The sequence below is a fragment of the Ailuropoda melanoleuca genome, chromosome 14 (genome assembly GCF_002007445.2).
Source record: "Ailuropoda melanoleuca isolate Jingjing chromosome 14, ASM200744v2, whole genome shotgun sequence".
In the NCBI taxonomy this organism is placed as follows: domain Eukaryota; kingdom Metazoa; phylum Chordata; class Mammalia; order Carnivora; family Ursidae; genus Ailuropoda; species Ailuropoda melanoleuca.
In genome coordinates, this window is record NC_048231.1 from 8,802,590 (window position 1) to 8,828,016 (window position 25,427).

The 25,427-nt window shown below is 31.6% G+C and overlaps 1 protein-coding gene across 14 annotated transcripts in view; it reads left to right on the plus strand.

The window, feature by feature from the left end:
• The window catches only part of GPHN (gephyrin), a 609,565-nt gene that overhangs the window by 388,668 nt on the left and 195,470 nt on the right, over positions 1 to 25,427 (plus strand). For 8 of the 14 annotated variants that reach the window (XR_004620093.1, XM_034642048.1, XM_034642043.1 and 5 more), the window contains 2 exons: positions 4,844 to 4,978; positions 20,560 to 20,616. Coding sequence is in view for 13 of the 14 variants with exons in the window: in XM_034642048.1 (XP_034497939.1) it covers positions 4,844 to 4,978; positions 20,560 to 20,616 (192 nt within the window). In the remaining variant the exon portion in view is untranslated. Of the gene's footprint in view, positions 1 to 4,843; positions 4,979 to 20,559; positions 20,617 to 22,861; positions 22,934 to 25,427 lie in introns of all 14 variants that reach the window. The other 6 variants (XM_034642046.1, XM_034642047.1, XM_034642054.1 and 3 more) reach the window with 2 other exon arrangements.

The following is a 25,427-nucleotide window of genomic DNA, read 5'->3' on the forward strand; positions in this document are numbered from 1 at the left end:
TTTTGTGTAAGTTTCTTTTTTGAGATAGGTGGAAAATTTATTTCCAGGCTACTTAATGAAATTGCAAATTTATGGTTGCCGATATTAACTGGATCCACATTGTTGATAATTCCTTTCTCAGATCTTTAGTTATCCTCCCTGTTCATTCATCAATTCATATATCCAATATTTATGACTCTCCTAAAGTTATCTTTCCCACTTATATTTCCCCATTTTTGTCATTAATAGAACTTCACTTCAAGCACCAAAGGAAGAAATAATAGTGAATATGTCTCTTCTTTTCTTACAAATTACCCTGCTTTATCATCCCACTTGCTTCCTCACCTCACTTCTACCCTTTTACTCTACTGGTAACTTCTTTAATTGCTAGATCTAATGGCTTTTTTAAAGCTTTTATTTAAATTCCAGTTAGTTCACATACAGTGTAATATTAGTTTGAAATGTACAATATAGTGATTCAACGGTTCTATACAATATCCAGTGCTCATCACAGCAAGTGCACTACTTAATCCCCATCACTTATTTTACCCATCCTCCCACCTACCTCCCCTCTGGTAACCATCAGTTTGTTCTCTACAATTAAGAGTCTGTTTCTTGGTTAGCCTCCCTCTCTTTTTTTTCCCTCTTTGCTCATTCGATTTGTTTCTTAAATTCCACATATGAGTGAAATCACATGATATTTGTCTTTCTTTGACTGACTTATTTCACTTAGCATAATACTCTCTAGCTCTATCCATGCCATTGCAAATGACAAGATTTCATTCTTTTTTATGGCTGAGTAATATTCTGCTGTATATATATATATATTTGTGTGTGTGTGTATAGACCACATCTTTTTTAACCATTCATCAGCTGATGGACTTTGAATGTTTCCATAATTTGGCTATTATAGATAATGCTGCTGTAAACATCAGGGTATATATATGCCTTTGAATTAGTATTTTTGTATTCTTTGGGTAAATACCTAGTACTGCAATTGGTATATTGTAGGGTAGTTCTATTTTTAATTTTTTGAGGAACCACCATACTGTTTCCCAGAATTGCTGCACCAATTTGCATTCCCACCAACAGTGTAAGAGGGTTTCCATTTCTCTACATTCTTGCCAACACCTGTTGTTTCTTGTTTTTTATTTTAGCCATTCTGACAGGTGTGAGGTGATATCTCATTGTAGTTTTGATTTGCATTTCCCTTATGATCATTTTGAGCATCTTTTCATGTGTCTGTTGTCCATCTGTGTCTTCTTTGGAAAAAAGTCTATTCATGTCTTCTGCCCATTTTTAATTGCACTATTTGTTCTTGGTGTGTTGAGTTTTGTAAGTTCTTTATACTTTTTGGATACTAACCCTTTATCAGATATATCATTTGCAAATATCTTCTGCCATTCCGTAGGTTGCCTTTTTAGTTTTGTTGATTGTTTCCTTCACTGTTCAGAAACTTTTTATTTTGATGAAGTCCCGAAGGTTTATTTTTGCTTTTGTTTCCTTTGCTTCAGGAGACATATCTAGAAAGAAGTTGCTATGGCTGATGTCAAAGAGGTTACTGCCTGTGTTGTCTTCTAGGATTTTTATGGTTTCAAGTCTCACAGTTAGGTCTTTAATCCATTTTAAGTTTATTTTTGTGTATGGTGTAAGAAAGTGATCCAGTTTCATTCTTTTTCATGTTGCTGTCCAGCTCTCCCAACACTATTTGTTGAAGAGACTGCCTTTTTCCCGTTGGATATTCTTTTCCTGCTTCATCAAAGATTCATTGACCATATAGTTGTAGATTAATTACTGGGTTTTCTCTTCTGTTCCTTTGATCTATGTTTCTATGTTTTTGCCAGTATCATACAGTTTTAGTTATTACAGCTTTGTAATATAACTTGAAGTCTGAAATTGTGAGGCCTCCAGCTTTGCTTTGCTTTTTCAAGGTTGCTTTGGCTATTTGGGGTCTTTTGTGGTTCCATATGAATTTTAGGATTGTTTATTCTGGCTCTGTAAAAAATACGGTTGGTATTTTGATAGAGATTGCATTAAATGTGCAAATTGCTTTGGATAGGATAGACATTTTAACAATATTTGTTATTTGTTATTTGTTCTTCCAATCCATGAGCATGGAATGTTTTTCTATGTGTTTGTGTCATCTTCATTTCTTTCATCAGTGTTTTATAGTTTTCAGTACAGGTCTTTTATCTCTTTGGTTAGGCTTATTCCTAATATCTTATTGTTTTGGGTCCAATTATAAATGGGATTGATGCCTTCCTTTCTCTTTCTCTTTCATTATCGGTGTATAGAAATGCAACAGATTTCTGTACATTGATTTTTTATCCTGCAACTTTACTGAATTCATTTATAAATTCTAGCAGTTTTTTGGTGGAGTCTTTCCAGATCTCAATGGCTTTTTTTTTTCCAACTCTTATCCTATTTCTCTCCATAGTCGATGTTTTTTAACATCTCCTTGAAAGTTTCTTTTCTTTTCCCTTCCCTATGTTCACTCTGTCTTGATTTTTCTCTTTTGTGTCTGTTTCTTAAAGATATGAAGACTAAATAATTTATCTTCCAAACTGATATACCTTTGAAAGCGAAAAGATGTGCTATTTAATAATTGAGCCAGTATGATAGATATAAATCCTGATTGTTCAAAATAGGAAAAATAGGATGTTCTGTTATTTCATTTACAGATTGTTTTTCCCCTTGATTTTTTTCTTCTGCTAAGCCTGTGATGTGGATCTCACCTAGAATTATCAACCATCATCTTTTGGTCTTTTACATACTGTACTTGGATGATCTGAGACATAAGCATGACTGAAACTGTCACCTCCATTGATAATTCCCAAAGTATACATCAAATCCCTAACTTTTTCCTGAGCTCCAGACTTATATTTCTAATAGTTCATTGAGTATCTCCAGGCTATTAACCCCAAAGAATTTATTTCAAATTTAAACTTATCTTTCCCCTGAAATATCCTGCTGTCCTGTCTACATTCATACAGGAGAGAGAGAGGGGTAGTATATGTACACATGTTTGTGAGTCTAGAAATCTATATATCACGTATACACACTACTTTGTGCATGTGCTTTCTTAGGTACTGGACATAAAATAGTAGCAAAAGCATGTTTTCATCATGACAAGGCATTCGAGTTCAGGAGATAGACATAGATCAAACTATCACACATATAAATGTAGTATAACTGTGGAAATTGCCGTGAAGTAGAGGGGCATGGTGTCCTGTGTAGTATAATAGGAGCTTTCTTTGCCTTTTTTTCCAATACATGGCCTTTTTTACTAGACATTAATGGCAACATATAGCTCTTTTAAATCAGACTATCTACCTCCTTTTCTATAGATTATTTATTACAATTCAGTACTCAAACGTACTAGCAGGTAGAGCAGTTTTTCTTCTCAGAATTCCCATTGCTTTTCACCCTAGTTATGGGAATATTATTTATAAATCACATAAATTGTTAGGCCCTAAAATGGTAGCAGTACCATTGGTAATGAGGCTATTGGTATGGAAACTAAATAAAAGAGCTTCTATGGAAATTTGTGAGAAACAAATGATGCATAAGATCAGAAGCACCTTTCTAGTCATAAAGTCTGGTTTCTGCTTCCTTGTTTTCACATAGTAAGTGATATTTACTGATCAAAGTTGATTTCTTATCTTTTTATCCTATGTATGTCCCCTCTGTGCTCAAAACTTGAAAGTGGTCAAGTTCTCATTTTGAGATCAGAAAACCTAAACCCATTAGTATTAGCCCAGAACAGGAACTAAATTATGCATAGCCCAAAATAATAATTTTCTGATCAACATAAATAATAATTTTTAAAATGAATAATCCACATTATTTGTCCTTAATGTTTGTATATTTTTAGAATAGTGGTACTCAATTACATCAGTTTTTACCATGTTGATAGGTATAATATAATAATATCAATAATAGTCAATATTTAATAAGTATTTACTACTTTGTAGTGCTAGATAATTTATATGCATTATCTTATTTAATCCTCAACAGTAATCCAGTGAGGTAGATGCTATCGTTATCTTCATTTTTTTAGATAAAGGAAATGGTGATTTAAAAAGCAGAGCTGTCAGTGTCCCCAAAGAAGTCATAGCATAGTTAAATGGATAATTGAGAAGAGTTTAATAAGGATCTATAGTGTTTACAAAGGTTTGGGCAGATTTTAGGGAAAGCAGTGAGACACAATGCAGTGCCCTGGGACTAGTAATACTGGAACCATCAATATCTATAGTCCTAATGGGGCAAAGGAAGGGAACTACTGCTGGAATCCAGAAAAGATCTGTAAGCACCTGTCAGATGGCCAGGGGCTGTGACTTAGCCAACAAGTGGTAACCTGGTAGAGAAGAAGCCAGGGGAAGAAAGATCAGACCTTACTCTTCTCTAACCTTTCAGTTTCCTGGCACTGGCTGTACCCAACTAGAAACTAGAGAGCACAGAATAGCTTGTTGATTCTATCTATACGGGTCAGCTTGGAGTCAAGAGGATGAAGGTGGAGAATCTGAAAGGAAAATGGAAAATATCTGGGAATTAAATAATTATTAAATGGCAGAGCCAGTATATGAATGCTGAACACTTTACTCCTTAACTACAATGCTAGACTGCCTCTCATTAAAAAAAAAAAAAGTTCATGAAATATTATTTGGCAAGAGAAAATATTTTAAAACTGAAGGTTTCTATCCTATCCCAAATTGTTGGATACATTTATACCTAACAGTGAAAGAGACCAAATATATGAGAGCTAGACAGCAAAGAATGAAAAAAAAAAAGTTAGGTATGGGCATTGATTTTAATGTTGTTGGTATTTTCAGAATATTAAACCATCCTTGTTTTTCTTGCTCAGATTCCAGACTCCATCATTTCTCGTGGTGTTCAGGTGCTCCCACGAGACACAGCCTCCCTCAGCACTACTCCTTCAGAATCGCCTCGTGCTCAGGCTACATCTCGCCTTTCTACAGCTTCCTGCCCAACACCAAAAGTAAGTACAGTTCCATGGCACCTTAAACTTGTTCTACTATAGAAGTCTGGGAAATTTAACCAATATTTCCCTCTGCTTGTCAAGGTTGGATTGCATGCAAGATAATGCAATGAAAAATGAATGGACTATAAGATAATTACCACTTACTGTTTCACAGATTGTCAAATTAGGCCAACAGTAGGACAATAGAAATTTCATGTAAAATGTCTACTCCTACATCACAGCTACAGGTATTACTTTCTGTAGCTCCTGTTTCTTTGTTTTAGACTTGTTATTTTTTAACATACTCATCAGTATAGATGTGAAGTTATTTGTTTATGCAAAGGATGAATGCATTTCTGGCCAATAAAAAGTAAGATTAACAAAATTTTAAAATGTCACCAAAAGAATTTTTTTTTTAGCTTGTCCAGGCTGGGGTAGCTCCCTGCTCTAGTATCATTCCAAATTTTTTCAAACATATTCAACTTGGAATGTTGCTGCCTAATATTTGGAAACAAATCTAAATTGATTAGAAAGAAAGTTTTAATGCCAACCTTTGGGGGAGGAAGGAAGTTTTTAATATTTATTCCATACAATTTTTCCCAAGTACCGAATCGTGTGGGAGGAAAAAAGGATTAGACATTTATTTGCTGCCTCACATCTTTATGTATATGATAAATTAAGTAGCAGGCATAATAATGGCTATAACTGCTTTCTTCTGGAATATCCCTTTCCTGGTTAAGTTTTTCATTTGTGCTTTCAAGTTTTCTATCCTGATGGATCCAATATTGGCATCAAAAGATTAACAGTAACATTCCTTCTTATTTAATAAGATATAGTATTAGATATCAGCTGTACACTAAATTTATTCAAGGGATCTGTGGGTAATTTTTCAAACTGTGGCTTCTTCTCTGTCATCAGATTTACAACTTACATGGCTGTCTTCCTCAATTCCAACATTTTCATGAGTTAAGAATGTTATAACTGGACTTAACTTAGAAGTGATCCCAGACAGTTCTTCATATGTGTAGTACAGTTGCTTTTACATACCATGGTACAACCTTCTCAGCAAAGTCCTCACAATGTTACTGTTATATATCACCGCTTTTAGATTTGTGTCAGATATAACCAATACTAATTTTATAGTTTAAAAAATTATGGTTCTAAATCTTCAATGAAGAAAAACTATAAGAACATTCTAGGCATAAAATATATGTGAATGCCATTCAGGTGCCATTCAGCTACATCTTCAACTGAATGAAAACATGGAGTTCTAATATTGAATTGGTTAGAAGAATCTTATTCCTGCCTTAAAAATTTTTAAAACAAAATATTGTTTACATTAAATCCCAAATATACAAGCTATCCTCATTTCTGAAGTCTGGGAAATAAAGTCAAAAGTTCAGGGGCGCCTGGGTGGCACAGCGGTTAAGCGTCTGCCTTCGGCTCAGGGCGTGATCCCGGCGTTCTGGGATTGAGCCCCACATCAGGCTCCTCCGCTATGAGCCTGCTTCTTCCTCTCCCTCTCCCCCTGCTTGTGTTCCCTCTCTCGCTGGCTGTTTCTATCTCTGTCAAATAAATAAATAAATGTTTAGTCATTCACCAAATATTAAGACCTAAATTTTGGGAATATGGGACTATTGAAGATGCAGTATTCTTTTCCTTAATTACTGTGAACATAAATATCTAAGCTAAATTTAATTAAACATAGTAGTTCATGAGCCTTTTTAAAACTTTGTAATTACATCTTAATTACAAAAGGAATATTAAATGCAATCCAGAATAACTTGGCATTCCAAATTTACTAAGGCAAAATCCTAAAAATAAAAATATTAACATCTATTAAGTTAATTTGCTTATTACAAAACTTTAGGAGAACAAATCGCTTGTCTTAATATTTTTTCCTTAGTTATCATTTAGATATTCAAAATAACAATGAATTCAAAAAAAGGAGTGTATTTGGATATCCTTTTTTTCTAGGATTTTTTTTCTGTATTTTTATGTAGGAATAAGGTTCTATTCCTTTTAGATAATTTTTACCTGCACCAGAATATATACCTCAAAGATAATATTAGTACTTTATGAAGTATAATTTTAAAATTAAACTTCTAAGGCTGAACCAGAATAACAATGTAATAAAAAAACTAGTTTGAATATTGACTTTTTTTAGAAGGAGTGAAGAAAGTCAAATTAATCTATTGAAAGTCTCAAATTATAAGACTGCTTAATTAAACCTAAACTAGATACTCATATATGCTTTTATATCAGTGATAGATACATTCTCTGCCCTCATGGTGTTTATAGTTTAGTTGATGGTATATTAAAGTAAATAGGTAAGCATAAATTATTCTAATAATTATAATTTCACCATAACTTAACAATTATAAATCGAAATTCATGCTAAGCAGAAATGAAAATGTCATACTGATAGAAAATAGGAGGGAAACCTTACTTAGATAAGATTATCAGAGAATTCCTCTCTAAGGAGAACATTTCACCTGGGATATGAAGGATGAATAAAAACGAAACAAAAGCTTTTGTGTTGGGTGGAGGTTTTGAGAATTATATTCAGCAATAATGACCACTTTAAACACATTGTCACCAGCCAGTTACCACCAGTCAAGAACTCTCAGACTAAAATGTCATTACTACATGAAAAGTCAGTGACTTCATAATCCAACTTCAGATATTGCTTCCTTTTTATTTTAATTTTTTTTTTTTTTGCCTTTGCCTACTGAGTCAAATTGCAAGGCCATAGGTTTTAGCACTTAAATCTATTCTAGGTGAGTTGTTTATTTTAATTTTGAAGCATAAAAATTTAAGGCAGAAAAGTCAGAATGCCAGGCTTCTAATTTGAGATATGGGTAAAGGGTGATGTTATTAACTATATTGAGGAATAATAAGAGAAGAAACGCATTTTGAGGGTAAGAGAAAGGAGTTAATACATTTTGGTTTTGAATGTATTCAATCTGAGATATATATGAGACATCTCAGGAATGCTATCTAGCATAAAATCATAACACTAGTGAGTTTGACATTGTTACTGTTACTGCATCTTGGTGCTGATATTTATAATTTAGTACCTAATAATGTCAGTCAAACCCCATAGAAATCCCTCTTCTACGTTTCAGATTAAACATGCAGTCTATCATGTGCAAAAATATGTGTGCAAATATATTTTCTTTTCATCAGAAATACAATATGGTCTTGAATGATCATCGGTAGAAAGAACACTTGACTTGATAATAGAAGACATGGATTTAGGTGCTAGCTTCTCTGCTTAATAACCACACTAACTTAAGCAAGTTGCTCAACTTTTCTGAGCTTCGTGTCTGTAAAGAAATGCAACAGGTTATTGATTTTTTAAATGGTCTTTGCCTAGTACTGGGAAAGCAGTGGTGAGCAGTAGACATTGTTCTTGCCATTACAAACAGACAAAATAGGCAACTACAAATTATAATAAAGTATAAATGTCATTATTTGTCACCAAGAATACAGAATACTCTGGGAATAACCATCAGAAGCACTTTCCCTCTTTAGCTTTTTATCAACTGGGCAGTATGTAAGCTTAAAGACTTCCTGTTCATTTACCTCTGTGCATCTATTTTTTTTAAGTCAACAACTATAATATTAAACATTATTTTGGATTCACATTTTATATGTTTACTACAGTATAATATCCTGGATTGTCCTTTTACTCTTAGGATTGCCAGCTATAGTGAGAACAAGATCTATATAATATACCATTTGGATTTACTTTTTAATATGCAGTCTAATGAAGACAACCAACTTTTCTAAACAGTTCTTTATTAATCGACATTGTCTCCAACAATGTTTATTTGTTGTACTGAAATGATGTAATATTTTAATGTATGTGGGAAAAAAGTTATTTCTGTTTTATGCCAGTTATTTTCTTTTAATGAAATATGACTGAAATGAAAATGATTTTCACTCTACTTCCTTTATGAAACTATGAAGTATCTTTTAAGAACAAACTTGGAATTTTAATCTTTTATTGCCCTAAGTAAAAGAGTGGCTTAGCCAAAAAAAGTCAAATAGTATGTAAATTCCATTTAAATAATAGTGGGCAATATCTAGAAGACTCAAATTCTAACATGGTGATAATCTCCCAAAAATCGTTTGCTAAAAGAATAATTCTGTAACAGATAAATTCTGTTTTAAAGTGAGCATGCTTCACAACTTAAATGAATGTTGATTTTTCAATTAGAAAAGGCAGCAGCATCGCTATTTGAAATCAAGAGGCAATGGGGTAGAGAATAATGACCAGAGCAAAAAAGAAAAAAAAATCCAAACTTTCAATCAATTCACCATTCCCAGTAGATGTTGTTAAAATAGGGAATAGTTTTTAAAGACCAATTTAATAATCTTTTTATTTGTTAAGCATCTGGTTTGGCTTAAAAAATAAATGGAGTCTATTATCACATATTCTCTGTACCTTAAAGATTAGAATAGAATTTTGTACCCAGACTAACCAGCAAGTTATTTTGTTTCTTCTTAGGAAGAAAATATGAATACTACCTATCTAAAACTAAAGGCTATGAAACTATTAAAAACTATATGTATTAAAATATCTTAATATGAAGGGTATGTTAATTTAATATACTCATTTCTAATCTTAATTCAAACAAAATGCAGAATTCTGACTTCACTCTAGGTTTCTATTATTTTCCTTTGAGCAAATGAATTTAGATTGGATAAAGAATAAACGATTTTCACAGTTTTTAATGTGTATGTCTGAAAAGCAGTGTGATTTCCTTTACATATTCCCTTGAGAGTTTTTCTTAGTCATGTTGGTTTGTACAAACTATTGCACATTGTCACTATTTTCCTTTATGAACACCAGAGTGATTATGTGATACAGTTAGTTTCATTGGTTCTAAACCTGAGGCTCCCAAGTCTCTGGAGAATCTTACGAAGTTGTTAAAATTCCAGCCTAGATCAAAACACTATGTGGACCCCCGCAAATTATTTTCTACTATTTTGAAGAGCCTAAACAAAATCAGTAAGACTATTTTAAATATTAAGTTTCTTTTGCTTTTGTCTGAAATTATATCAACATCGTATATCAAAATCTGTTCAACTGTTAATGACATTATAGAAATTTATGTGTTGTGTATGTAGAGTTGACAAGTGCCAAAATGTTTGGAAAGCACAGAATTAGTGATATCAAAGTACATTCTCTGGACATAAAAGTATAAGTTTTCTTTTGAGCAAGGTTAATTGCCCCATCTGGGGAATACTGAGCAATAATAGTCTCAGCATTATGGGTCAAATCTGGCAATTCTTAAACTTAATGGTCTCGGGACCGCTTAAAAACTAAGGACACCAAATAGCTTCTGTTTATGTGGGTTACGTCTAGCAATGTTTTCTGTACTAGAAATTAAAACTGAGAGAAATTTTAATGCCTATTTATTTGCTTCAAAATAAGAATAATAAAGTCTTTATATGTTAACATAAACAACATTGTAGTGAAAATAATATTTTCCAAAACAGAAAACAAAAGTTGGAAAAGGATGGCATTGTTTTATATTTCTCAAATATATTTTAATGTCTGGTTTAATAGAAGACGGCTGGATTCTCACATCTGCTTCCGTACTTTAGTCTGTTGTGATATGTTTTGGTTGAAGAATATAAAAAAACAAAAAACAAATTCATCTTCACACAGTTATGTAGTTAGAAAAGAAAGGACTAGCATTTTCACATAGTTGTGGATATTCTTTTGACACAACACCAAAGATTTACAATTGATAGTTTATTAAAAGTTAGTTGAAGTATAAAATCTAAAACCCTCTCACAGACTATACTACACTCTGATATATTAAAATTTGTTGGTCCATCTTGAGCTTCGAATGGATCTTATACCTGGGCATGGTTTTGGAATATATATGTTGGTCACTTAGAAAATAGAAGCTCTTCCAAATGTTGACATATTTCATTGTATTATACCAAAAAAAAATTATCTTCATTGATATAACCACCATGCTGATCAAAAAAAGCCTTGGAAGCATTGGAAGCTCTCAATGGTGATAGATGTTTTCCACAATTCTGATTTTTGCTTAACAACTATAATTTTATCCTTGGCAAAAAAAAAAAGAGAAAGCAACAAATCCTGTCTGTTTTCCTTAAATTGGCAGCCTCATTTCATTCAGTTTTGAGAAAATGTCTACCAAGCATCTAAATCTGGATAATCATAGTTTGTCCGTCATTCTTTCATTCCTTCAAGTAAAAATAGTGTTCTGTGTAAAACCTGGTTAGTTCAGCTTACACCTCAACTGCAGAAGTGCTTTTCCTTGAGAAAAGCATCCTTTGGTATGTATGCATTGGAAGTATTTTATTCTTACTTTCCATTTTGTCGTATTCAAGGGACAAGTTTAAATTAAATTAGTATTCACTGTTTCATTGAAGACAATGTTAAATGAAACTAGCTTTTCTTTTTTGAAACTGTTAGTTTTGGTTTTTTTTTAAACTATTAGTACATAGTAGTGAATAATACAATGACTATTCATACTGTTTGGATCCACTGTCTTGATTTGCACTAAGATACCAGCCCACCATTGCTTTTGTACCATGAGTGCAAATGTCAATATAGTGAAAAAGGAAAATAATGTCTTAGTACTATTGTTAAAATAATCTGGCCTTGTGGACCCCTGAAAAGGTCTTCAAGGACCTTCATGGGTCCATCAACCATACTTAAATTGTCACTGGTACAATAAAATGATTGTTTCTTGAAATATCCTAGGTCAAAATTATGTATGCTGAATCTTGTCTTTTCATTGAGAAATTGTTAATGGTGGTATTCTCAGTCCAGAGATTGTCCAGAGATTGTATCGTATCGGATGCTTTATGTAAATGACCACCAGTACCATGCTTAAGCATTACAAATTATTCGCCCCGACTCTGTGATCCGGATTAATTCTAGGGCAGGGAACAGAGTTTCTCCTCCTTGATTCAAAATGAGAGAAGACTTTAAGAGTCTTTTGAAGACACATAGCCAGAACTTGTAATTTCTGGCTAACTCTACTCATTTCCAATGTGATGCTATTACTGTATTTGGGTACCAACTGATGTTTCCCCAGGATATCCTGTCCTAATAAATACACAGAGAGCCCTTTTTAAGTCAGAGCATAGTTGTTGGAAGATCATTTTATTAGGAATATAATTGGGGATGACTCTTTTTTTTTAATTAGCTTAGAACACTTAAACTTGGTGAGATTTTTGAATAAAAATATAAATTTTCAGCTTTTTCTAAAAAAAATCAGATTGACATTATTGAGTTAATACTGACATATATAAATACTCACCTGGCATTCTGTATACCCACCAAGCTCTTTTCTTTATTTTCATTAAATGCCTGGCTCCTATAGACATAACTGATTTTTCACTCATTCATTATTGCCTACTTCCTCCTCTATAACATGTATGTTTTGCTATTTACTCTGGCTTATAGCAAAACAGATTCTTGAGGCCTCAAGTAAAGAATGGTTCTCTTCTATCCTTTTCTAATGAGAAAGTACTACCCAATGTGGTAAAGTATTTCATATTTTGCAAAAACTGGAATTAGATAATAGCAGTATATTTTAACTATTAATTTTGAATTTACAAATTATTTTAAATGGTTATTTTGTGACATTCTGCTAAGTATGCAGGGTTATACATTGATTTCTGCTCCTTCATTCATCTGATTAAGTATCCCCTCTGCCTTTATATGTCATGGAAATTGAAAATGGGATTCCCCTGATCCTTTCCTAATTATTGAATGTTCACAGAATTATATTCATCATTGAAGCTGAGTATAACCTAACTGTGAAATGTATAATTGCCATTCTGAAATCTGAACTTGCAAATGAAATTTGGTTAGTCTGAGAAGATACAGCTAACCATAAATTATTAGCTATAGAGTTAATAGTTTTATAACTTAGATAGTCTGTTAGTGGCATGGTGTTTTTTTATTTTAAAGAAGTAATATATATACTCATTTTACAGCAAAAAAAAAAAAAGGAAGAAAAAAGTGTTCCTGAATGATTACCCCTAATAAATAGCAATATCTAAATGTTGCTATATGTTTTTCTGTTATTTTTTTCTATAAATTCATATATTTTATATAAATGGATAATAATGGGAAGGCAGTGATTAAGAGCTCAGGTTCTGGAGTCTGACAGACCTGGTGAGGAATATCAGCTCTTACTAGATGTGTGGCTTTCAGAAAGTTACTTTACCTCTCTAATCTTACTTATCTAATCTATAATGAAAAATAATACTAATTGCCTCAAAGAGTTGTTTAAGGTTTAAATTTGAAAGTGCAAATAGCTTATCACAGTGTTTGAAATATAGGAAGTGCTCAATAAATGTTAGCTATTATTAAACTGTATAATATTTTAACCTATTTCATTCATTTAGTTATATGAACATCTTCCTATGTCATGAACTTCTTTATGTTTTTAAAAATTATCTTCTGCAACATAATTATAACTTATTGTTTGGCATTCTGCTTTGTGGTTGTAGGCTAGTTTTTTTGCCAGCCCCTATTTGGATATCTTAGGTGTTTCCTATTTCCCAGTTTTAAAAACAATGGTGCAATAATCTTCTGAAAGTTAAATGTTTTAGTCTTCTTTTAATGAAATTTAGCAGCTTATATTAATTCTACCTCTGAAAGTATATGCAGAACTTTTAGGCCCTAGATTCCTATAATTTATATGAATATCAAAAACAGATTATTTTTGCATACTCAGTTTAATAATATTATGGAAGAAGCAAGTTTAGCATGGTTAGGATTTGTATTTGACTGATTTACTGGCAGACATTTAAAAATTATAGATCCAAAGTTGTTTGAAAAATTAACATTGAGTATGTGAAAGTATTGCACTATGAGATACTAAATATTGAGTATCAGCCATAGTCTGCCACTTTATAGCTTTTTGAGAACTAGTAGACCTCAGTTTCTATTTCTGTAATACCCTGGTATAAAAGTAATCAGCTCTAAATTCCCTTGTAAGCCTATAATCCCATTCCTTTGAAATCAGTTTCTCCACTGACTTGAATAAATATTATCATTCTAGTTAGCCCTTCTCTCCGATATTATATTAATATTTAATTAATATAAAATAATTTACATTTATTTATTCCAGCTTTTGCATTCCATGCTACTACGTAAAGTTAGAGATTATCAACTGAAAATGTTCTAACCTCATTTAAGATCTTTCTCATTCAGATCAAGCTCATCTCTTTTAAATGGAATACTAGTTTCTCTTGGTATCCACTGGAGTTGTATTCAGTTTATACGAAGATAGGAAAGTAAGAACTGTAGAAATACAAAGAAGAGTGAAATTAAGAATACCACCTTTCAGTTCCATTTAATAACTTCACATTCTATAAATTTATTTGTAATGGTTTGGGGCATATTTTGTGCAAAAAGCAGCTGAACAAAGTTAACCTGTGCCATCATTATTTTCGCAGCTGATTTTGGAGTTGATTAGATAAAGCCATGATTCAAATCCATGTAATTAACTGCTGTGTCTCACATAGGAGTTCAATACAGAGCATATCCAAAGCTAACATAATCTCTAGATCTTTATATTGTAAAATGATATATATTCTAAAACTGGTCATGTATTTTCTTGCCCAAAACTTCAGGATTACCTGTTGGCCCTACTCATTCTACTTTCATTAAAAACAAAACAATACGTTAATTCAGAAATTTTTTAATGAATATTTTTAGTGCATAGTATTATGTCAAATACTATGCTAGGTGTTGGGGATATAGCAGTAGATATACTTCTTAGCCCTGCTCTCAAGGACCTTAATAAAGGAGTTGATGTGAAGAAAAAAAAATTACAACAAATCTATCAGATAAAGTGTTGATAGCCCAAAAGAGCTCTTCTAATCTCATAGGAAAAAAAAGAAATAAAATAACTAAAGAGCAGGAACAGCCATTTTATAAAAAGAAATAAATTCAGCAAAGAAATATGTCAGAAAACATATATCCTCTCACTAGAAATTTATTTAAAATTTAAATCAATACAAATTTTGCAGTCCAGTTGATAACCATTTTTAAATTATAATCATCCATACTATAATGAACAGTGACCTGAGCATTCCTATTGACACTAGTAGGAATATAAATCTGTGTGACCTTTCAACTGAACATTACATATAAGGATATATATCCTTAAAATTTTTCTTACATTTTAATCAATCATAGTTTCCAGAAATTTATCCAGTGGAAATTATCAAAGAATCCATCAAAGACTTATGTACAAGACTATTTATCGTGCCATTATTCATATTCATGAAAAATTAGAACCAACTTTAATTGTCCATGGTTAAATAACGTATACATACGTATATGAGTTATTTATATAACCCAAAAAATTCATATCTTTTGGAGTATTTAATGACATGGGGAAATGCTCAAAATAAAATATGTGGTTAGAAAAAATAGTAAACAATAGTGCATAGGGATGGAATTGCAAGTTATTTTATAATCTATATTATTTTTTAAACCAGAAAAATAAAAATTTTTTGTTATTTAAATAGGGTCTGGTAATGACAGAGCTGTCTTTTGCCTGCTTTTCAGATTTATAACAAATCTTCATAAAGCCAACTATTTATTTTTGTAACTGTGTTTATATCAGAGCATTTTTATATCTAGGCTAAGCCATTCTATTCTTAATCTTGCTGGGTAGAAAATTATATCATATTTCAGTGGAAATTTTAAAATAAGATTTTTTCTGTTTCATACACAAATAATAAGTAATTCTTAATAACATACACTGTACTACTTAAAGTTATTTCAAAGTGCCTAATAACTCTTTCATACCACACCATTGATGGGCTTCATAATTTCTTTTCACAGAGATAAGAAATTTGGAAAAAAAAAACATGAATTACATTATATAAGCTCTGGCAGGAAATAACTTGCTATAAAGTCTAATTTTGTATAGATCATTTTGGAATCAAAGCTATTATAGAAACTTAAAGATCAAAATTAAATCCATAATAAACTATAAATAAATGATTTCAAATGTTAATATACCATGAGAAATCAGATCCTTAAAAATGAAGGATTTCCTAAGAATAAAATTTTTTTCGGGAAGAGGTAGATTGGTGAATCTGTGACTTGCTACCAAGATTCTGATTTTTGACTTCTCATTTCCTCATTAACCTTTGCGTCTCTTTCCCTGATCTTTTCTATTCTTTTGTTGGTTTAGTTTACAATCATATTGCTTTTCTCCAGAAATGCATTATTTATTTTTTCTTGACATATAATTGTCACTTAACTTACTTTCATTTCTTCCTTCCCTCTTTTTTGCTTTGCCTTAATAAGTGACAAATGAAACTGGATTGTTTTATGATGAAGCAACAGTTTTATTGAAAGAGCTGAAATATAGTTAATTGAAATATTAACCAGGTCCCAAAAGTATTTCTTTATTTTCAAGAGTGTGTTTAAATTTTGAACTCTGAGGTGATAGATTGAAATATTTTCATATTATTTTTAATAGATATTTTGTTAAATATATTCTAGCTGACAAGCTGAATATCAGCAAATTGAAATGTTTTTGACCCTCTGATTTATATCTTTTGAAATCACAATGAAATACTTATAAAGTATTTTCTTCAGGGTAGAAAAATTATTAGGGATAACATTTTTTGTTTTGCAACATTTTAATTTTCAAAGGAGATTCTTAAAAATCTCCTCCAAATTATAACTACAATAAACAATCTATAGCTGTATCAATATATACTGAGTGGTATTGGTTAAAAGATAAATAGTTTCTAAGAAGAAAGTTTTATTTCCTCTCCTGGATACACATACTTTTAAAAAAGTAGCATAATAAAATGGGGTTAGAAGTATTTGTCTCTCAGGGTAGTTCTGAATGTAAATTACAGGTAATTCTAAAAATCAAGTAAGTCAGTTCCTAAGGCAAAAAAACAAGGAAAAACGTTCACTTAATCTGTGCCATTTTAATTCAAATGAATATAAAATATATCATGAGAAAAAGAGGAAAGATCTACATTAGTCATTCCATAAATGAGAACCTAAGTTTAACAAAAAGACCTGAGAGAGAATTTATTGTACTGAGCATTTTTTATTGATATGTCTCCAGAAAGCCCCTGAACCTCTCTAGACCTGAGTTCAAACACAGAAAATATGCAGTCTTTTCTCAAATTTTTTTGCAAATCTATAGTACTAAAGAGAAGTGTGAATACATATACCCAGTGATATGGGCACCTAACTTAATGTGGCTTTTACAAATTTCTTTCAAGTATTATATTTTGTTTTAAAAATTAATATAAAGTTGGGTTTCTACTCCAAAATCTACATGTTTGCTTTAATACAAATATAACATTTACAACTACTTACTATTGGCAAGTGAGGTGAGGTGAGATGGGATAATTTTCTACCTTGTTAACAGTGGAAATGATCTTACAGTGAGTTTGGAGAATTGGGCTAAATCAAAGGTAATCAACAACCCATATTGTAGTAGCATCCAGGCACTTTCTTTTGTTGCATGATATTTCTAGGATTCAAGCTCTTATAAAAAAGATAAATACATATAGCAGAGTCATTTCACTGCTTTATAGGCCACATCTGGTAATTAATCCTTGCGAATAGATTCCTCTGTAATTAATCTCTGACAAAAGATTCCCAGGAGGTTGCAAAAGAGGTGATACATTGCAATATTTTCAGATTATTTTTTAATAGATATTTTGTTAAATACATTCTAGCTGACAGTCTGAATAGAAAGTTGAAATGTTTTTGACTCTCTGATTTATATATTTTGAAATCACAATGAAATACTTATAAAATTTTTCTTCAGTGTAGAAAAATTTATTAGTGACAACATTTTTTGTTCTGCAATATTTTAATTTCAAATATATAAGCTAATAACCTCAACCAATCATAACCCCCACAATTTTTACATCCAATTCTCAAACTTCATTTATATTGCAATGATCCCATATGTAATAAAAACATTTGCAGTTTAACATCTCTTAGTTACTGATGCAAAATGTTTAGCCTCATAGACAAATATGGATAAAATTAGCTAATGATGTGAAGATCTTATAATTATCATGAAGAGTAAAGTAATTTATCTCATCCAAATGCTAATCTTTAGTGATTACTTTTAACTTAGCAAAGAAAAATAATAATCAGGCATTTGGAGTAGCTAATTTCTTTTATTTATACTACTCCATCATAATTGATGATTAAGAGTTGACTAGAATAAATGAGAGTATTAAACTAAAATCTATTGACGTTACTTTTCTCTAGTTCTCAAATTTTAGTTTATGAGACAAATCTTTTTCAAATTCTTTCTAAAGTTTTTCAGTATTAGCTATTATACCTGGTTCAGGAGCCACAAAAAAAATCACCTGATACTTGAATTACAACTACTTTGGGCTTTGATAGTAACCACATTGGTTTTCTAAAGTCGTATTCTTATGACAGTTTCAAATTTACAAAGTCAGATTTATATACAGAAAATTTATGTCAAGCATTGACAGATGACCTTTCTGTTCCCAGACATCTTAGTTTAAATTGGTATTATAAAAAAATAAAAATTAAAAAATAAATGAGTATTATTGTCTATTTTTCACATTTAGAGTTCACATTTAGAGTTTCTTATAACTCACTAAGTTTCTGTATTTGCACTTGCATTTGGAACTGAAGTGGTTCAGGAAAAATTTCTTCCATAAATAAATACAATAACATTAAATTTCTTCCATCGATGGAAGGAGAGACAGATAAACACACAAGACAGACAGAGACACATATACATATACACATACATCTTCTTATAAGCATCAATTTTTTTCCGACCCATTTATTTCCAGGCCTATAGAGGGAATACAACTTTGAACTGGAAGTCAGGAACTGTAGGTATTGTTCCTGATTTGTCATTAACAAATAACCTTGAAGAAGATACCTCATGTTGCTGGAATTGGTATAATTTTAAGCCTTCTAGAAATAAAAGGCAATGTAGAAAATGGTGTTCATTTGTTACTAGATAACAATTCTGAAAATCTTCACAGTTTCTGAAAGATTTCAGAAAGCAGCATGAGGCATTAGACTATATTTTTTAATAGGAAATTACCTAATTTATCTTTATAATCAAGATATTGTGAGCCTCCACTTAAAATGGGAAATCGTTTTTGATATAAAATGTTCTCTAAGATCAAAGAAAATAGTACAAAAGACTGGATGTTATAAGTTCACTGCCCATTCAGAAGCCCTCTCCTATAGTGTTGCCATTCTAATTAGTATTACACTAAGAAGTATTGACTAAGAAGAATGAGAATTGGTGATTATCTTTTGGGTATAACATTTAGTTAATGCTGAAGAATTAGTAAAAACTTTATCAAGTAAAATCAAAAGTTGACATAATTCCTATTACCAAGATGCTTTTTTTCAAAATAAAAATTCAATTTTCTCAGTATTATTCCTAAGCAATCTCCATATGCTATCAGAGAGATCCTAAAAGGGATAAGATGGCCTGCCTCCAGGAAATACAATTTTGTAGTATGGTCAGGTTTCTTATTTTTCCCGAGGACTTTAACATTTGGAACCTGGCATCACATCACATTGATGCTTCCTCTACTGTCTTAAAAAACAAACAAACAAACCAGGAGCATCACAGCTACCTTGACCTATGTTGGTCTGAATGGAAACCATCATTCTGCATGTGTAGGACCCAAGCATAAAAGCATTTGATCTGAAGCTTCTCATCCTTCTTCCCTACTTTTTTTTCGTTTATCTTCCTCTCTAACCAAATATTCTTGTTACAGCTCTATGAAAAAGCAAAAAAAATTCTAATTCGTATCTCATCTAGTGAAATACTTTGTGTTGAGAATCTTTGTTGAGAATCATTATATAAAAAGTATTTATATAATGATGTGAAACCAATTTTAAAAATAGTAGTTTTAGTTTCCCCTATCTTACCCAAGAGGAAAAATCAACTGAAATAAAAGAAAGTTTTGAGGGAGTGAATGTATTTAACATTGGTCTGGCATTAAAATTTTCTGGTTGGGCAGCAAAATTGTTTAATTGGGAATCTCAGTGACAGCTGAACAACCTCAGTGCTTGGGTCAGCAAGCAGAGGAGCTTCACTATGTCACCTACCAAGAATGATGCTTGTTAGAACTGATCTTTCCACTTAGGGAACACTCATGTTTTAGTCATACCATTGAGGTTTTCTGATATTACAATGGAATAGACACTATAACACTTAAAGAGACAAAGTTCTCTGCATAGATATATTTGTAATTCTTTGTTTTTCGTAAGCCAAATACAAATGTAACACTACTCCAGATACTGCTACATCAGAAGTCCCCAAGATAACCAAAGTAAGTGCCCATTTCCTAATCTCAGGAATAATGCTATAATAAAGACATTTCTAATGACCAGCCTATTTGCAGAGCATGTCATATAGCCTCTGGGTTAGTTAACTCCACTGCTTCCTAAGAGATACCTCAAAGAGTCAAATGATGTTTTTGCATGTATTACTTACTAATGTTTAGAAAATTTTTTAAGTTCACTTTTTCTTTATTCTGTCTTTTTTACCCATCTTCCCTCATTGTAGCAAATTAGACGGCCGGATGAAAGCAAAGGAGTTGCTAGTAGAGTTGGATCCCTCAAAGTAAATATGTTTCTAACATTTTTTTGGCAAGATTTCGTCTATAGCCTACACTTCTTCCTTTTTGGAGGGTGGTGGGAGGAAGGGGGCTTTTTCCATTTTTCACCATCCCATTTTTTTTATTTTAATATTTTTATTGGCTGTTGGGTCATATTTTTTTGTTGTTGTTTGTTTCAGCTACACATAGAGCAACCAGCTGAAGGCAAGCTGCCAAATAACTAGCTTTGAATGGCACCACAAACAAGAGAAAGGGCAACTGTCTCATTACAGGTGCCTATGATTTGGGGTTCTAGAGTAAACCGTTCCTCTGATTGATGTCACTGACTATGTGTTAAGTTCCTGTTACACAGAGAACTAATATTTATTTTCAAAATATTATCTCCCCTTTTTGCTTTTTTAATAAAAAGTGACTAAATGTTATGTTAGTGTCGTTACCATTTGTAGTTCATTCCAGAAAAAATAATTATTATGAGTTAGTAACATGTATTTCATATATATATATGTGTGTGTGTGTGTGTGTGTGTGTGTGTGTATATATATATATTTTTTTCTCTTAAGAATTAAACAGAAAAGGAATTTTATATGATGCTGGTATAATGGGCTCACATATACCTAATAGTATTTAAACACTGAATCCCCTTTTATTTGTTTTTTTGAAGTTAAAAAATTGATATAACAATCAATGGAAACCAATATATATCTAAATGTTTGCCCATTTGTGTATGTGATCTGTTAATACACAACTTGAAGATTTCTGATCTAATGGCCCCATTTGCTAGTTGTTAAATATCTGTTTGGTTAATATCTCTTGGGCACTCGATACTCTAACATTCAATGACAATGAAAAGGTAAGCCAGTCATCACCCTTTAGAAACAGAGACCTAGCCATTGATCACTTTTAATGCTGCCACCATAAATGCAAGTTAGAAAATTCGCTGAATTTTTAAAATACGCAGAGGAATTTCCTCCCAAATTAACTACTATTTATATCTCAATCCCATTTGTCCTAACAGCAATAGTAACTGTTAATCAAAATGACAGACAATTCACTGCATTGGGATATCCCCAAATTCAATAACTACCTTGAGGCCTAATATTAAGTCAATTCAAAATTTTATACACCTCCTGTTTATTTCCATTTAACAATTTATGAAGCACTAATTTCTGCACTCCTTCCTCTCCTTGCCTCTTCTGCCTTCTTAATTTTACTTTTTTGTTGTTTATTTGTGTGTGTGCACGCACACGAGTGCACATGGATGAGGGTGTGTCTGTATGTTTGTGTCCTTTATTCCAGACAAGCCATCTTCTCTGTTCTCTAACACTGCTGTATACTGGGTAGCGTTTTTTGTTTTGTTTTGTTTTTAATGTTTTTTTCACTAAGAATAATGAGAGGGGATGGGAAGTGTTGTTTATATGCCTGTTTCAAAATCAAGGCAAGTTAAAATAGTCAGAAAAATATAAGTTTATGTATCCCAATGATATATCAGTACCATTCCTCACTGTCTACTTGTGAGGTATCAGATTTTACCTTTGTCTTTAAGGGAATATAAGTCCATTATTGTTTAGACAATGGATTAAGAGCCAGATTCAAGTGAAAAGGTGAAGTGTGACATAATTTTTTAGAAATTATTGATAGTGAAATAAAGATAAAATGGCATCCATAAGTGCAGCACCATCTGCTATAAACTGGATTGTGTGTGCAAGTGCGTGTGTGTTTAATTATCTTTAAGTTCAGCTTTTGGCTATATAGAGCTTCAACTTACAATTGTATGTTTATTATTTTTGAGTGTATATACAGTATGATTATGTATATACACATGTATATGTATAAGATCAAAGATACATGTTAGGGTTCAGTCAGTTTACTTTTATATGGTTCAGCTTTAAATCAAAAAGTGTGTTTGGGAAAAGCAAATTTCATAATTTCTAAATATTTTTACTCTGTATTTCCACTGAATAGAAAATTTTAAAGTGAATCTCTAGGAGATTATAAGGATAGTTTTAGTATTTATTTTCTCCAACACTTTGGAGAGAAAAGATGCTATAATTAAAATAAAATGTTAGCTTCCTAGTCACAGGTTTATTGAGCATATATTCTTGTGTTATACAAAGATTTTTGATGTTTTGAAATGTTTGCCAAAGGCAGTGAGAAATGTATAACGCTATGATCTTATTTTTAAAAGGAAAAAGGAAAACTGAAAAGAGAACAAGTTGCTTTTTCAATTCATTTTCTGATGTTTACATGTAGCTCCATCGAAAGCTGGAGGAGCTCAGAGGTCACCTAGAAGGCAATGTGAAAGGATACTCTCTCAGAGTAAATGTACGATTTCACTCGGTGATTTTTTTTTCCTAAACTTCTGCTGACTGGTAATTCCAAATCTGATTGGTTTGTCCTCTCATCTCCATCTTTTTTACTTTCTGTCTCTTTTCTCCGTATCTCTTTCTTTCTTTCCTAGCTGTAGCTTCATGCTCACATTTATGAAATAAAGATTAAATTGGCAGGGTAGAGGACACTTAAGCCACACTAACGTTGCAGTTGATTTAATAACTTTATGGCTCCAATGCAAAATAAAAATTTTCTCTTCAAAATCTGTGTTTCTTACACAATTGTACAATTTTCTGAGAATCTTTTTATGAGACTTCACTTGGAGCTTTTCCATTGACCATGTCTTCTGCCCCTTGATGGATTTGTCAGCAGGATTATAAATTATTGGCTGGATCCAAGTGGTAGAGCCTTGATGATTCAATTCCATTTGTCAAGGAAAATGATCAATGTTAGAGTATCATCATAGGTAATCTGGCAAATAGACACATTTTTCTAAGTTAATAGACTTCTCTTAACTCAAACTCTTTGGGAGTAACTACAAGATTCTTTTGTTTTAAAAATTAGGCAGTAAGCATCTTCAGTGTCATACAACATCTTATAAATACTTGAGATAAAGACTAATATACCCAAGACAACACTTTGAAGGTGAACAATACCTTATAGCCACTCAATACTGTACATGTGTCAGATAGGCAATACTAACAGTAGTATTTTTTGTAACCTATAGCTCAGATTCAGAATGCTTCGTCGTTCTCCTGAATATATCTTTTCAAAAGAAATGGAAATAAAATCTCTGAAGTGGCATGTGGTATAAATATGGCAGAAGAAAAGCTAATTATTGCAGTATATAATTTCTGGCTCTGTTTAGATCTGACATCCCATTCCATTTAAAAAGTTTCTGTCAATCCTAGCCTGGATTTACTTCTCCCAAGATTATTGCCATATATTTAATTCATATTGCTATAATAGTTTTGTTATAAAGAGTAGAATAAACAATAATACTGATATGATAATTCTCTGGCTTCTCAGCTTGTTTTTAATTATATACCATACATAGCAATTTATATCTCTATATTAAATTTCTGATTACTGAAGTCCAAAGTTGTTTTTATAGTACTAATCCTTAAATTCTGATTGCTAAATTAAGTGATTTAGCAATTAATGCAGATGTCTCATTTTTCTGTTTTCTTGTGAGCCAGTCCTTTTTTTCTGTGCATATTCTTACAGAATTTGAAAGATCAACCATAATCACCTCCAGAATTTATTCCACTATCTTAAAAAAAAGATTAGTATGAATTTTATGATTTAATCAGTCTAAACATTCCTGAATATTACTCTAGAAAGCCCTAAAAAGATTCTGACAATATTAATAAATATATTTAGTGTCATACTCTCTGTAACCCATGAGAAGTGATTTTTTTTTCCTATCAAACCAAGAGTAGAAAGTTAGGACTTCTTAAGGTCTATATGGAAGGGAGTTAGTGTTAAATTAGGATTAAATTAAAAGTTTTGTGCTTCAAAAATTAACTTATATCATACCGCTTTTCAATTTATTTATTTTAACACCTGTAGTGCATGGTACAATATATAATAACCCCAATGTCTTCATCTTTTGTTTCATTTCACTAGGTCACACTTTGTTCTGATTACCTTTTTTCCTAAAAAGATTGAATATTAGGTTCATCATTCTAAGATTCCCTTTAACTAGAAAAGTATGGAGAGGAAAACTGTCAAAAGGCAAATTGTATCTTCTGTAGAGAGTTCAGCTTAGAGAAGATGCATATCAAATATTTGGCTGAGTATTCAGTTTCTCCCCTTCCTTTTCATTCCCATTACCCCAGAATGCCTTAAAATAACCCTTGCATGTTAAAAATTGTTGCTTAGAAGCAGAATAAAGTTATTCTCACTTCCATAGCTATATAAACAGCTATATAAAAACTGTATTCCTAAAATGAGATAAATTGGCATATAATGACCATTCCATTTTGTAAAAATTTATTGTAGGCATCTATACACAAGAGCAAGTATGTGGGTGCCTTTTAATTCATTGAAAAATTTCTAAATAATTCAATAAGATGAAAGATTCAGCACCAGGTTTGCACTTAAATATTTTATTTAATAGTTGGAAAAATAAAACATCATTCAAATGTTTGGGGTAAGGATTTAATTAAATCAATGCTTCAATTGCTATCATCTATATGATATATTATTTTTTAGAGAGAAAAGAATCCTGCATCCTTACTTATTATAGATAATCAGTGATATAAAGTAGAATATTCTAAGATGTAATTTTTGGGATAATAATAAATTTTATTCTCAGATGAAAATATACTTTATCCTACATTGGCACTTCTGTAGCAAAAAGTAGGATATGTTAGATTCTTGAATTATAAATTAAGAATGTATCATCATTTTCTATTCATGGTACAAAGCAGAAGTATTGAACCCCAAATGAGTTTTTAGTAATTTTAATATTAATAAAACTATC